At 48.9% G+C, this 13,708-nt stretch overlaps 5 protein-coding genes across 5 annotated transcripts, besides 1 other annotated feature; 2 read left to right on the top strand and 3 right to left on the bottom strand.

Annotated features, from left to right (window-relative positions):
* Nucleotides 1-13,708: part of a sequence feature (contig 1.135 1..301041(1)) that runs on past both edges of the window.
* Nucleotides 650-1,802, bottom strand: ANIA_07895 (protein cipB; the record flags this gene model as incomplete). The annotated part of the gene is made up of 2 exons (XM_676072.2): nucleotides 1,236-1,802; nucleotides 650-1,154 (listed from the first exon to the last, which is right to left on the bottom strand). Exons 1-2 carry the CDS (start codon nucleotides 1,784-1,786, stop codon nucleotides 650-652), a joined length of 1,056 nt encoding a protein of 351 aa, XP_681164.2. The 5' UTR covers nucleotides 1,787-1,802.
* ANIA_07894 (YciI family protein) lies at nucleotides 3,269-3,601 on the bottom strand (the record flags this gene model as incomplete). The annotated part of the gene is made up of 1 exon (XM_676071.2): nucleotides 3,269-3,601. The coding sequence occupies one exon, from the start codon at nucleotides 3,599-3,601 to the stop codon at nucleotides 3,269-3,271; it is 333 nt and encodes a 110-aa protein (XP_681163.2).
* On the top strand, nucleotides 4,336-5,434 carry ANIA_07893 (isopenicillin N synthase family dioxygenase; the record flags this gene model as incomplete). Its single annotated transcript, XM_676070.2, has 3 exons — nucleotides 4,336-4,653; nucleotides 4,707-5,007; nucleotides 5,073-5,434. 3 exons carry the CDS (start codon nucleotides 4,336-4,338, stop codon nucleotides 5,432-5,434), a joined length of 981 nt encoding a protein of 326 aa, XP_681162.2.
* ANIA_07892 (Hsp20/alpha crystallin family protein) lies at nucleotides 9,543-10,536 on the top strand. The gene has a single exon (XM_676069.2). The coding sequence runs from the start codon at nucleotides 9,741-9,743 to the stop codon at nucleotides 10,293-10,295; it is 555 nt and encodes a 184-aa protein (XP_681161.1). The 5' UTR covers nucleotides 9,543-9,740; the 3' UTR covers nucleotides 10,296-10,536.
* On the bottom strand, nucleotides 10,769-12,377 carry ANIA_07891 (lytic polysaccharide monooxygenase auxiliary activity family 9 protein; the record flags this gene model as incomplete). Its single annotated transcript, XM_050611165.1, has 2 exons — nucleotides 10,769-10,810; nucleotides 11,320-12,377. The coding sequence occupies 2 exons, from the start codon at nucleotides 12,375-12,377 to the stop codon at nucleotides 10,777-10,779; spliced, it is 1,092 nt and encodes a 363-aa protein (XP_050467218.1). The 3' UTR covers nucleotides 10,769-10,776.

Genomic DNA, 13,708 nt, shown 5'->3' with positions numbered 1-13,708 from the left:
CCGAACAAACACCACCCCTGCCCATATAACGATTATTATTGGTTCTTGGATTCCTCAGGCTATCCGCCATGTGCAGGGCTTCACTTATATTAGAACAGCTCGTGTTGGACAAGGTCTAACGGCCAAGGCACACTTACTGCACCTAATGATCTCCGTTTCCCTTTTGGAGTTGTGCGCTGGACCCTCGACAATATCCTGGCTAAAATCCTTGCTAGAAGGATGAGTGGCTGGTCGTTAGCTCAGTCTCGTATTCGACGACTTGGATTCTATTCCTTCAGCACTCTTCAGACGTCTTATCTATTATGAGCAGGTAGTTTAAGGTTCAGATACGATTCAACACCAACTTAGTAAATAGAAAGTCGGTCTTTCGAGCTCGTCATTTCACCTACAATCGCTCATGAAACCACTTCTTCGGCCGACCAAGGTGCCCTGTAAAACAACTAAATCAGGCCATCTCTACGCTTAGATTGAACTAACGATTGAACTACTGCACAAGCTACTTGATTAGCTTAGTGCCCAGTGGCTGCTGACATACAAACTTGCACGAAAATCTTAATGGTAAAAGCGACATTCAGTTTTGTAATCTTAAGAATTTTTTCAATTGTCAACGTAAAGAAGGCCTATACTAGCAGGTCCACAGGTGAGACAATCACAAAGAAACCACCACCTTCTGGGCTGAAGTTCCCTGCGCCTGCAGATCGACCGCGGCCTGGACACTCTCTAATCCCTTCCCAGCCACGAGGGCGACAGGGGCAGGGATGAACGATCCAGCCTTGAGGGCCTTGGGTAGGTAGTCCTCGTAGATTGCCTTGCCCACCTGATTATCCTTGATCGTAGTACCGAAGACGCTCTTGACCGTCACGCCCTCAGGGGCCTGGAACCCACCCTTGACCGTGGACACAAACTTGACCCCCTGGGACTTGGAGACCACCTCGACTGTAAGCGGGGTGGCGGCGAACCCGATGCAATCCATCGCGCCGGCGACGGTCTTGCCCTGAAGCGCCGCCACGAGATCCTGTGCAACTGTCGCACTGTGGTAGTCGAAGACTTGGCTGGCGCCGAGTTCCTTGACGTAGTCAAAGTTCTTGGGCGAGGCGGTCGTGAACACCTCATACCCAGCGGCAACGCCGAGCTGAATGGCGTTGCTGCCCACGCTGCCAGCTCCGCCCCAGACCAGGAGGACCTTGCCGGTAGCCGACCGACGCGGTTCAGCGGGGAGCTGGAGGTGAAGGAACTCGTCCTGAAAAAGACCCGAGGCGGCAGTGGAGAGGCCCAGAGGCAGCACGGCCGCGTCTTCGTAGGAGATCTCGCTGGGGAGCTGGCTGGCCATGTTTGTCTGGAGAATAGTGTAGGCTTGGAAGGCATTATCTTGAAGGCGCTTGGTAGCCATGCCCACGGCATGGCCAACCACGCGGTCGCCCGGCTGGAAGCGGGCGACATTTGGGCCGACCTGCACGACCTCGCCGGCGACATCCTGGCCCAGAATGGTCGGATAGTTCATAGGCCACCAGGCCTTGGATTGCAGGCTGCCGTCGACTGGGTTAATGGCCACAGCATGGTTCTTAACCAGGATCTCGTTCTCCTCAGGCGTGTAAGAGGGCGCCTCCTTAACTTGGAAAGGGTGCGCCTTGGCTTCAGTCAGCCAGGCGGCGGCGTTGTTGATGTTGGCGGCCATTCTGACGGAGGTGGTCGAGATGCTGCGAAGAAAAGGCTTGCGATGGACTGAAAATCTGAAATCAGGCCGTGATAAGATTGATATGAAGGATGAACGGAGGCAATGGCTCATATAAAGGCGGTTCTGGGAGAAGTATATCGAGGATAGGCAGTTGAGTAGTACAGAATCCGACGACGTTGCTGACGACTTGAGCTCTTTATATCTCTTGCGCAGCTGCTCCTATTCTACCAATACCTTGCCTACTTGCCTCTTATTGCCTGAGTTACCTTCCGTGCCTTCCTCTTTGCAATAGAAAGCTCGCTCTGCCGTTTCTGTGCCATCGTTATATCCGAGCCTACGTAGATCGCCGAGTTCCTTACAACTTCAAAGCGATCGCGCCTACAGAAAATCTAAAGACAGAAATGAGACTCGAGCAAGCGTGATGCCCAAGCAATCAACAAGCTTGTTTCGCAGAAGCCTAATACAGCTGCGAACCAACCGTTGTCGTTTCTCAACCATTGATTCCTTGGGCAGACATACTCCAGCGCAAGACTAACCATATCTGGTTTAGCGTGAGCGGCCAAGCCGGCTTCCTTTGCGATATAGATTTAGTCTGGAGTAATACTAAGGTAATCGACCGCACTGCGGCACCGGCACTATCTCCGAGCACCCTAGACTTCGCCACTAGCACCTGTCATCTTGACTTTTGTATAAGCTCGTGACATTTCGCGATCATTTACTCTTTCTGGTTAGCCTTGAGCGCTGCGCTATATTTCCATCCAAAGAACTGCGCGCTGTCAGCCCATCCTCCCGTCGTCTCGCTTTCCCCCTCTCAGTTAGCGTTGAGCGCTCTGTTGCCTTTACTCGGGTTAGTGGCAAGGGCGTTTTCGCTTCTCACTTGCTCTTCTGCATTGTTTGTTACCCCGAGCCTAAAATCGAAACCCAGAGTTCTAGGCCCTCGCTAGACTCTCACTAGGATCTAACTCAACGAAGGAGGCTCGGAGATGTAACCTCGGGCCCGAATCTGGAAACTCCGAGCGAATTTCCCGAGCCTTCTTTTGATGTCGGCGGCTAACTTTTTTTCTTACTTCTGCTGGTTGGGAATTCTCGTATCGGCAATTTGCGAATCCGTCTGTTTTTACGCAGCATTTATGCACAATATGTTATCTTATATAATCACGATTTGTGCCGAGCATTACCGTTCCGTGAGCCGCTGCGTGGCAGAACGACGGTAGAAAGGGGTAGCATATATCCACTTTTTATTGAATATACACTACTGAGGCTGGGTAATTGCTGCTAGGTGTCCTGGAGTCAGTCACTCTTTTTGATATATACTTGTAAGTCAGAAGAACTCTCGTTGGGCTATTCAGAAGAAGACTGTCATGCATTTTGAACAAACAGAAGCGAGCATACCCTACTGAACACTGCCTATGCAGTGGAAGTCCTTATAGATAACCTGTAATCACTCGTTCGTTGCTCAGTTAGCCAGAGAGGATCGGTCTCCAGCGCGCATAACGGGTCATGCTGACACACGCCATAGCCCTAAGTCCATCAGGACAGCATGAACCGGTTTCCAATCCATCCATTCAATGAGTCCCCAGCCTCCGTTGCTCTTTACAAAGGTTGGCTCACAAACACTTTCATCGGAGTAATGACCACCTCGTCCAAGTTCCACACGCCCAGTTTCGCATACGGATCATCCCGAACCATATCCCAGACCTCCTCCTCCGTCGCGGCCTTGCACAGATGGATGCTTCCTATGATCTTCTTGAAACTGTCTTCGAGGTCCTTCGGCTGTGAAGAGTAGATGGGCCCGCCAAATGCGATTTTTCCCGACTCGAAATGCGGCTTGTTATGGCTTAGGTGGAGAGGGCGGTTCTCGATGCGGGTTGCGAGCACATTGGGGTGATCGGGGAGGCGGACCAGCCAGTCATTTTGTTCAGACATGATGGATTGTTTGAGGTTTCAGATAAGGAGGGTTGTAGTGGTTAAGTATAGAGGTTGAACGAAGTAGGAGAGCTGGTTGAGGTTTGATACAGTTTTGTTATCTTTGGAGTTGGGTATGAAGAGCAGGAACATGGCTTACCCTTCGTCTAATACTTCTCATTATATTTTTGTGTTTTGGCTTGATTATCATAATCCATTGTTCTTTGTCCTGTTGTTCTGGGCAGACATGCCGATGCAGCAACGACGGCGAGATACTCCGCATACTAACACTTGCTAACATATAACGATACTCCGATCCTATGAGAATTAGAACTGCTGTCAGCCGGTTGACACAGAAACTGTCATGGTGTATTGAAAGATAAACAAGGCTTAATCGGAGAACATGGGGTTCTTCTGACACCATGCCCTCGGCCCGGAGTTTCACGCCTACAACTGGAACGGTGCCGCCGCAATTACTCGGCGATACTCGCAATCAGCAACGTAATCGGACTTTCCACTCGTCTGCATGAACTCAGCCAGATAGGACAGACTTGAGCATTGATTGGATTGGTAGCTTCGGGATGCCAGATAGTCAGGATGAGGCTGGCCCAGAGTCTGACCATACCATCATCCATAATCTCCAGTATGAGATCACTTTTATAAAATAGCTCTCCAGTCTTCAAAGCAGTAAATGATCAGCAAGTAGCTTTGCCAATACTATCACGTTTACAGCATCAAAACTTCAGTAAATCAAAATGGGCAGTGTCGAGACGATCCCAACCGTCGACATCAGCGCCTGGCTTGATCCGTCTTCAGCGGAGGAGGACCGCCAGAATGTCGTCAACGCGATGCGCCACGCATGTACTACTTACGGATTCCTGAGCCTCGTAGGCCATGGAGTCTCGCTAGAAGAGCAAAAGCAGGCGATGGACTGCGCGAAGCTCTTCTTCACCCTGTCCGAGGAGGAGAAGATGGACGTATGGATCGGTAAGAGTAAGGGGAGGTCGTTCCGCGGATATGAGCCTCCCGGCATCCAGGTCCACCAGGAAGGTCTCCTTCCAGATACCAAGGAGGTAAGTTCTTTTGCTCTAGAGAGGTGATGTGCTGATGTTGAGATATTGGGAAGTGCTTCATTATCGGCCATGAGGTGCCCGAGGACCATCCTGACAGCGGTACGTTCTCCACGGGTCCCAATCTGTGGCCGAAGTCACTCCCGGAGGACCAGTTCCGGATCCCCATTATGAAATACCAAGCTCGCATGGTCCAGCTGGTGAAAGTGCTGCTCAAAATCCTTGCAAGGGGTTTACCCTCAGAGTGGAATTGCCCGCCGGACGCGCTGGACGCGCTGGCTGAGAACGAGCCCTCGATTCCTATGCGACTTCTGCATTACGCTCCTCAGCCAGTCAGAGACGAGAGACAGTTTGGTGGTGAGTCCTCTTCTATCCCTAGACCCCTCATAGACAAAGGGAAAACCAATCCTAACTGTCAGCAGTCGGCGATCACACTGATTTTGGATGCATCACCATCCTCCTACAAGAAATGGGCACCGAGGGTCTAGAGGTCTGGTATCCACCCACGGAAACCTGGATTCCAGTCCCTCCACAGGAAAATGCCTATGTGATCAACATCGGCGACATGATCCAAAAGTTCACGGGTGGATACTACCGCAGCGCCCGTCATCGGGTGATCACCTTCACCGAGAAGCATAGGTACAGCGTCCCTTTTTTCCTCAATGGCCAGCTGAAGTTGAAGTGCACTGCACTTGACGGGTCGGGGGTGGAAACGATTGTCGGGGAGCATATTCGGGGACGACTTATTGAGACCATGGGGAAGACTGGTGAAAAGCTCAAATAAAGGGCTCGTGTTTCTCGAGATTTTTCTTCCACAAAGTCGGTTGAAGACTCGATTGTCGTGAAACATTTCATGTCAAGTAGCATTGTATATTGTGGAATTTAAGACCGGATTGACGACTTGGCCTTATCATCCAGTCTTTCAGTTACGTGGACCATGTTCCTAACCGGGAATGATGACCTAGCAACGGCTTTACAGGCTGCAAACAGTGACCCAAACGACATAGATAGTAAGTGTTCTTGGACTCTACTCATTAGTAAGATATCAAGGTGCAGCCTATAAGCCTGACCAGCCTGTATCCAATATGAAATAACCTTTGAAGGCTCCATCATGATTGGCTCCCGGTCGGTGAGTATGAGGATAACCAACCGGTGAGCACAGTAGCAGACAAGAGATATCACCTTTCAAAAGTTTGGGACACACGTCTGATCTAGATGGGATAATTTCGTATATCTTGAGAATAAACACAGCGCTTTCGGATTGGCTGCTTTCGCCTCACTTGTTGGGCACGCATCCTCTGGCCCCTCAAATACCGTGCTCATTGTCAACGGTATATCTGATATGAAAATCTTTTGATCTATGTTCAGGATATTCCACTTCTATAGAATATTTCACAACCAAAGTGTGACAAATATCGCAATGTCCAACTGGACACACTCTCTGGACTTAACAGAGTCGTTGCTGTGTTTCACGGAGAACAATTCAGCTCACTGCCACTAACGATTGTAAAGGTAAAATAAGCCTGTAATTTAAATGTTTCACACTTTAGAGCTGACCAGTGGGAAGGTCTCAGTAATGTTCTTTCGCAACGTGATAGTCTGGCTAAGAACGAGTCACATACGACCACACCTGAGCCTGGGCTCTTGTTTGCGTTCGGATCGGAGGCACTTACATACAGGTGGCCCACTGGCCCATTCTTGGAGGGGTTGCAACGGGTTTGTCTCGACGCTAATGTCAAGAGGTGCTCAAACGAAGATTGTTATGCTATGAAGGCTAAGGCGAAAAACGCCCCTACGTGTAACTGGGCGAGCTTCCGGGAATGGGCTCTCACAATACTCACTTGTCGATTGGCACCATCCAAAACAAAGAGCGACAACTCCACAGCAATTACGATGGCACTCAACTTTACTAACTTTGCCCTCCAGTCAAGAAAGGAACCTTTGACCGAACTAGAATCAGAAATCTATGATGTTCTCAGCTGGCTTGCACAGGTCGACCAGGTGCAGAGTATCGATATAAGGAGAAATTTACCTGACAACGCAGTCTTCGAGGCCTTGGGGACAGCGCGTTCTCTGGGGATTTGCGAAAATCGTCTCTGGAACCTGTCAGTTGCTACAGGCTACGTTAAAGACATACCTATCCTTTTACGACAAGCTGGCAACGAAGAACTAAACCAATTACATGGCCGTAGCTTTGGCCATCTACATCATGACAGCTGTCCAGCAAATTTTTGCTTCTTCAGTGACCAGGATAGCACAAGTGTGGAGCAGCTTCATAAATGTCTCAGCAAACGATGTGACCTGCTTTAATTCCCTTTGCACGAGGCTGGGAGCAACGGTTGCTCTCGGACTTGGTGGCTTGGTCATCACAGCACTAGGCCACATCTGTGTGCCTGCCGTTCCATACATTGCTATCTCGCATGTCTGGTCAGACGGTACAGGCGCCGGAGTCCAGAAGGAAGGCTTTGTCAATCGTTGTCTCTTCTACTTCAAAGAGGCCGTGAGAGAACTCGGTTGTGAAGCGATTTGGTGGGCTACCATCTCTATTCCTAGAGAACCTGCAGCTCGCAGGAAAGCAATTCGGAGAATGGACAATGACTTCGAATCTGCGAAATGCACCCTGATGCACGATCAGTATCTTGTCGATGTCCCGTGGGCTGAAGACGGCTCTCCCTGCCTCGCCCTTCTTCTCTCTCCATGGTTCACCCGAGTCTAGACAGCACTCGAGTTGGCCCTGTCGAGTGAAGTTTGAATAATGTTCAAAGACCCCTGTAAGAAGAACAAAGGGTTATCAAGAATCTGCGGTCGGAAATACTTGTCAACGACCGTATCTATTGTTCTCGCAATCATTTGATCGCATCTGATGTTATCGACGCCGTCTGGAGACCGAAATTCGACTCTATTTCCGGCATTCTATCGGGCCTCAAAAACAGAAGTACCTCAAAGACACGAGACAATCTTATAGTTGCGGCTCTGCTTGCAGGTGTGCTATCTACACCGCAGGCAAGAGATAGCATGCCTGCAGCTAACATGCCTGCCGAACTCGCCAAAGCCATCCTTCGCGGAATTGGAGCAATCAAAAGCACATCCTTTTTCCATGGCCATGCTACACTCACACAAAAGGGTGGCTTTTCATAGTGCCCATTCGATTTCCTGCATGGCACTGATGTATCCTGGTACAAAGAGCGAAACACTGATCATCAAATTGATGCGTTTGTCGATGGGAATCGGGCAGTTATTGGAATATTTTGGTATGGGGTACTAGAAGAAGCGGATCTGGGGACCACTTTTCCATGGGTCTACATACGACATTCGATTACAAGATATCTGCTGCAATGCAGAAATGGAGAAACTGTCTGCTGCTCGGGGAGGGTTGAAGACCAGCATCCGGCTCTCCTGGTCAAAGCCGTCACAACCACGACGGTGACACTTACCGATTCACTCTCAAATTCTATTGACTCACTGTACCTTGGTACTGTTCTTACCGGCCTTGCTCCCAAAAAGGGTGGAGATAAGTTCATAATATTGGTCCGTTTAGGGCAAATCGAAGCCGATCAGATGTCTCTGCAGATAATATCGTGAACAACTATTTCCAGAATAGACCACGATTTGGAGAATCCATGGCAGAACTACGCGTTTCTCGAAAACAGAATTCGCCTCTTCGGGGAGTCTTGTTGAATGGAGCAACGCCTTTGGTTTGCTCAAGAACTAGCCAAACGCCCGCCCGAAACGGAGCGAAACGGACAGACTGACATCCTGTGACAGTGTTATCCACCAACAGGACGTAGATTTAGCCGAGGTGTCTGCTTTGAAATGGAAGGACAAAATATATAATAGATTGACAAGAAAATCATAAAAAAAAAAACGAGTAAAAACATGAAAACGACATGGAGCATTAGCCAGTCCACCAGCATTGTATGGACTGGCCGCTAAAACTAGATATTTTATAGCCAGTGCCGGCAAGGTGAGCCTCACCTTCGGCTGGACATTTTAGGATACCTGAGCTTAATGGGCCCTTACATCCAGCGCGGAAGAGTTAGGGTACTCTTCTGCCTCATCCTCCTGACAATAAATTTAGTCCGTGTGATTCGTTCAACAAACTAAAACACCTCCCCGCATCCTAAGAATACATCCTCCCGCTACTAGCAGCGGAATCTTCTAAGGATTGCCTAAGGATCGTTAACAACATCCGATGGCCTGCTCGCCGCACCTACCATAGGTTGCTGGAACATGCTCGGGAATGGAATTATTCTTTCTTCCTACAGCCTATGACATATACAGTATAGTGTGCCTATTCGCAGTCAAAACACCACTCTCCTTTTTCGTGCATTGAAGCTAGAAGTTTTCACCGGGCTCGATGCAGAGATTTCCGCTATACCTACAACTCAAAAGGGTTATCTCCTTAAGCTGTTTATCTAATTTAAGTCTTTTTTATTTTGTATATTGTTGGATGTACTCAAACCACTGTTTGTGGCCGATTGCAGATTCAGCATTCATTCTTTAGATTACTGGTTGTTTCGAATAATCACGACTTTAGTGAAGCCAATCTGTTAAGGCCTGCCATGCCGTCAGTCGCATCGTCAAGAGAGTCGCTAGAATCACCATTGAGATTCAGAATCAGAATTAACTCTTGATAAGCGTGTATCAAGCATGCTGTCTCCGGTAACGCCTGCCCTAGGGGCTTTGGCTCATTACGTCACTTACCTCCAAAGCTAAACGTTCCACTGGACGGGCCGTACCGCCACAGCAGCCGGCCAATGAGACAGAGGAACGCCACTTGCAAGGGATATTTATATGACGTCATCGAATTCCAAGACAATTCCAGATCCTACGAGACGATCCCAGGCACGCGACAATATGGTTCGTGAAATAGAATATTCTTTCTAGAATGCCTGAGTACTATCGAGAACCCACAACCTCAACTTCAAACATACCTTCTTGGGAACCACTACAGGGCATATAAGCCGTCAAACGCTCTTCCCATCCCCCGTATCAATTCACCAAGCTTCAAGCAGTATCACCAACAACTACTACTCAATCCTTCAACTCAAGCTATCTTCTGAGAATATCTCGTCAGAACAAATTACAAAATGTCCCTGTTCACGACTACTCCTAGTGTCAGCAGCTTCGCCCCCCTCTTCAACCTGCTGGACGATTACGACAACCACTTGGCCTCCAGAAACTGGGGGCACCACACCTCCGTGCGATCGTTCTCTCCCCGCTTTGATGTACGGGAAACTAGTGACACCTACCACCTTGACGGTGAGGTCCCGGGTGTCGCGCAAAAAGACATCGACATCGAGTTCACCGACCCGCAGACTTTAGTCATCAAGGGTCGCGTTGAGCGCCAGTACCACTCTGGCAACACCGACGACACTGGAAAGCAACGTCAGGTTGAAGATGAAAACGAAAGCTCAAGCAATGAGGTCGCTAAGACCAGCGAAAAGCAAATGACCAAATCCGCGTCAAGTGAAAAGCCACGCTACTGGGTGAGCGAGCGCTCTGTCGGCGAGTTTCAGCGGACCTTCAGCTTCCCGTCTCGCGTTGACCAGGACCGCGTGCGCGCGAGTCTAAGGGATGGCATTCTCTCTGTTGTTGTGCCGAAGGAGGCACCTCCCAACGCGAAAAAGATTACCATTCAATGATTACCATTCAATGAGGTTTGAATCAGGCATCGATGCCGATTGAGCACTTTCATTCCGATCCAGCTAATGAGTGACACGATTTGTTCTGTTTTAATAGGCGAGGCTTTTGGTATGGGCGTTCGCGGACATTTATAGTAACTGAATATTTTTTTTTTTCCTGTTACTGTCTTCCTATAGTTCCGTACAGTGCTGAAGGCAATACAATCTAATCTAATTGTCTAATATACATATTTTCCATTGATATTCACCATATCATTACCGTAAGCTTGCGGTTAATGTGTCTTTAAGTTCAAATCAAGCACCACTTTTTCCTAAATTGCGGAAGAGAACGAGCCTAATTGGTCATCTTCCAGTAGGTTCGTTTGTGCTCGACTGGGAGCTATATACGGATCATCAAATTAATGAGCAACTGGTAGCCACTACACAATTATTACACATAGGTATGATTTGGCTGCTGATAAGGTATACGCAATTTACAATTTCAACTTTGGGTACGAGAGCTGCAGGATGCCATTCTATATGTTTGTCGTTATATATCTATTGTAGTTGTCACTTAGAACAAATTCTCGATATAAAAACCGACTGTCGTGCCTAGATTCTGGAAGAATTTCCCAAAGTATCCGGTTTTGAACTTATTTTTATAATCTGTCGTTCTTCTAAATGTTGGTAAACACAGGCCAATTCCAATCCCTTCCGATGCGCATCATATATAGATCACAATACTCAACATCCTTTGAAAGCACCGAGAAGCAGATGTGACTTTAACTGTATAGTCTCATGGAATCAAATGGTTTGGTTATGAACACATAAGCCACTAGATGAAGTTGGGCTGAGAGGAAATATGAATCGACTGAATCCGCCAAGGAATTAGCGGGGTTTGTAACAATGATGACTTACCCTATGTGGCACATAGGGCTACAAGAAATTGTGTCCCTACCAGACAACATGCATCACATCGGCTCCACGGTCGATCAGTATTCCCTAGACTGAAGGACCATGAGCATGGCTTCTGCTCTTAACAGACCTTCTACGATTCAGTCTGGAACGTTTCTTGCCAGTATGAGCAGGGCAATGTCCAGCTTCATCATGTGTGCCGGTGTGACCATTGTTGCTTCCTCCTGCAGAACTTGAGGCACTGGTGGCTTCAGTAGCAGTGGATGAGGGCCAGGGCGTCTGGGAATAGGAAACAGATGTCTGTTCCGCGACAACGGTAGCGCTTGTACTCTGGGCACTGGTCACGACAGTGGACAGTGTCGTGGTAGCTGCAGCAGCGGTTGTGGTGGGAGAGAAGTTTGTGGATGGGGGGCTAGCGCCAGAAGTAGCAGTGTTACTGTCGCTACCAGAGGTGTAGAGTGCAGGACCAGGAATAGCATAAGAGCTAAGCGCGTTCCAGATATTAACGCCAATCCCTGCATCAGTGTTCTTGTACAATTCCGTTCCAAGAGTGCCGGTTGGGGCTGCAGTGCCACTGCCTGTGATCTTCAAGTTGATACACTGTGGATAGTTCTGCGCCCCATCCTTATTCCCCGCGCTGTGCAGCGCGATGATCTCATGACGCAGCACGTAGTTGCCACTTGCAATATCCGACGGGATAGTAACTGTTCGGCTGAAGTCCGCCGCAATCAGCTCATCAGTCGCCCAAGTGCCCGGAACGGCGCTATTATCAACCAGGCCGCCAGCATCGATCTTGAAGAATTTAAGGGTTGACTTGTCAACGGAAGCACAGTCGCCATTGCAATTGGCGAGATATGTGATCACTGGCCCGTGATGGTCGGTTGGCCAGGTGTTCCAGTAAAGGGTGACTGAGCCCCCGGGCAAAGTCTCAGCAGAGAGCGCACCGGGCTCAGCGCCACGATGGCATACAATGTCAGAAGTACCATAAGCTGATGGAGACACGTAGCCGGTGTCAGTGGCGGTGGTCGACCATGCGATTAGCTTCGGAGGGTCGGGCTCGTAGGAATAGGTATCGACGAGGTAGCCACCGTAGGTGGTGCCATCAACGTCGATCTTGGTGACATAGCCATGACCGGCAACAGATCCAGCTGTTCCCAGGACAAAAGCGGCAAATTTAAAGAGCGACATTTCTGAGTGAAGGTTCGTTGTTCAGCAGGCAGTGTGATACAAGTAATGTATTCAGTCAATGAATTCGGCAGGTTAATAAAAGTGTGAAATGAATGTACTAAACGAAGAGGCTCAGCCTTTGCTTGTCGAAGAGAAATCCTTGCATAAGGGAAACCATGAAATTTATATAGGCATGTAAATTGGATCCTCGCATGCTATGAAGCTGCCGATTTTAAGCGAGCATGCCCTTTGTATGGGTTAATACTGTCGCGGAAATCCAGGGTATACAAAGACGAGATTGTACCAGCCGCGGATAAAGAGCCTAACAACGAATGATATAAAGCTCCTTTGCTAGAATTGGGCTAAGCGAGCTGCTTACAATAGTCTAGAAATGCAGACTAACCTAACGCCAGCGGCAAGCTTGCTAAATATGATGAACTAGGGAATGGCTAACAAGATGGCCTGACAGATGTTGGATTTCGAACATTTCTGAGAGCTAAGACACAGTTGTTATTGGTCGTCATCTGTACAATACAGGGACCAGACTTTTTACGGCCTCCACTCAGCCCCATCAACGGATTTAGCGTGGTTTGAGGTTCTAAGCGAGGCTCCATACCGGATATAAAGCAAGACTTGTAAGAGAAATCAGCTTTGCGTCCGCCCTGTATTTCGCCCTTGACTAGATGCAGAGTTCGACTAGATTAATTGACGACGTTCTATCGCTATGGGTGGTGCTGGTCCATCGATAAGCTAGCTTGCTGGCAGGGACTTCTTAGGAATCTTTGGTGCAGCCGTGATAATACTAGCACTGGGCCGGTGCAGGTTACAGTAGCGAGAATTAGCCAATGAGTTCTTTCAACTAAGATTACTTTATGATAGCGAGAGGAGGACAAACTGAGGAAAAGGGAACCCACATGATCTGGCCATTTCCTCGCGCCAGTCTCTTTCGCTCGATTCCTAGTCCTGATGCCTACCTTGTCGTGCAATTAGTAGATCACACCCTCACCCTGCGCAAATACCTGCGCATGGCTCACTTGAGCGGGGAGTCTTTGTTCACTAGCCTGGTCTCAGCAGCTCGCTGCCATCCCGGCATGGTACATGGGCGACTAAGTGATATCAGCCCTGGGCGCTTAAATTTATGTTGTTCGATGTGATGCTCGCATTCTTGCCGCCCAGTAAATGGAGGTGGTATAATAAAACACTCTAGACGCAGCCATATCTGTGTGCACTTCGGCGATGGCGCTAGTTGCAGTATTTTGACTCGCCAGTCTCTTCCGGGCGGACTAGGCGTACCGAACAAACTGTGGAGAAAGTTGTAATGGGGCTTCCTGCTCGCTTCCGAGCATCTGTGG

Source organism: Aspergillus nidulans, chromosome II (genome assembly GCF_000011425.1).
Source record: "Aspergillus nidulans FGSC A4 chromosome II".
In the NCBI taxonomy this organism is placed as follows: domain Eukaryota; kingdom Fungi; phylum Ascomycota; class Eurotiomycetes; order Eurotiales; family Aspergillaceae; genus Aspergillus; species Aspergillus nidulans.
The sequence above is the reverse complement of the archived record's forward strand: the minus strand, read 5'-3'. Positions and strand labels throughout refer to the sequence as shown.

Coding starts and splice junctions, on each gene's coding strand:
- ANIA_07892 (XM_676069.2), top strand. CDS start 9,741: ATGTCCCTGTTCACGACTACTCCTAGTGTCAGCAGCTTCGCCCCCCTC.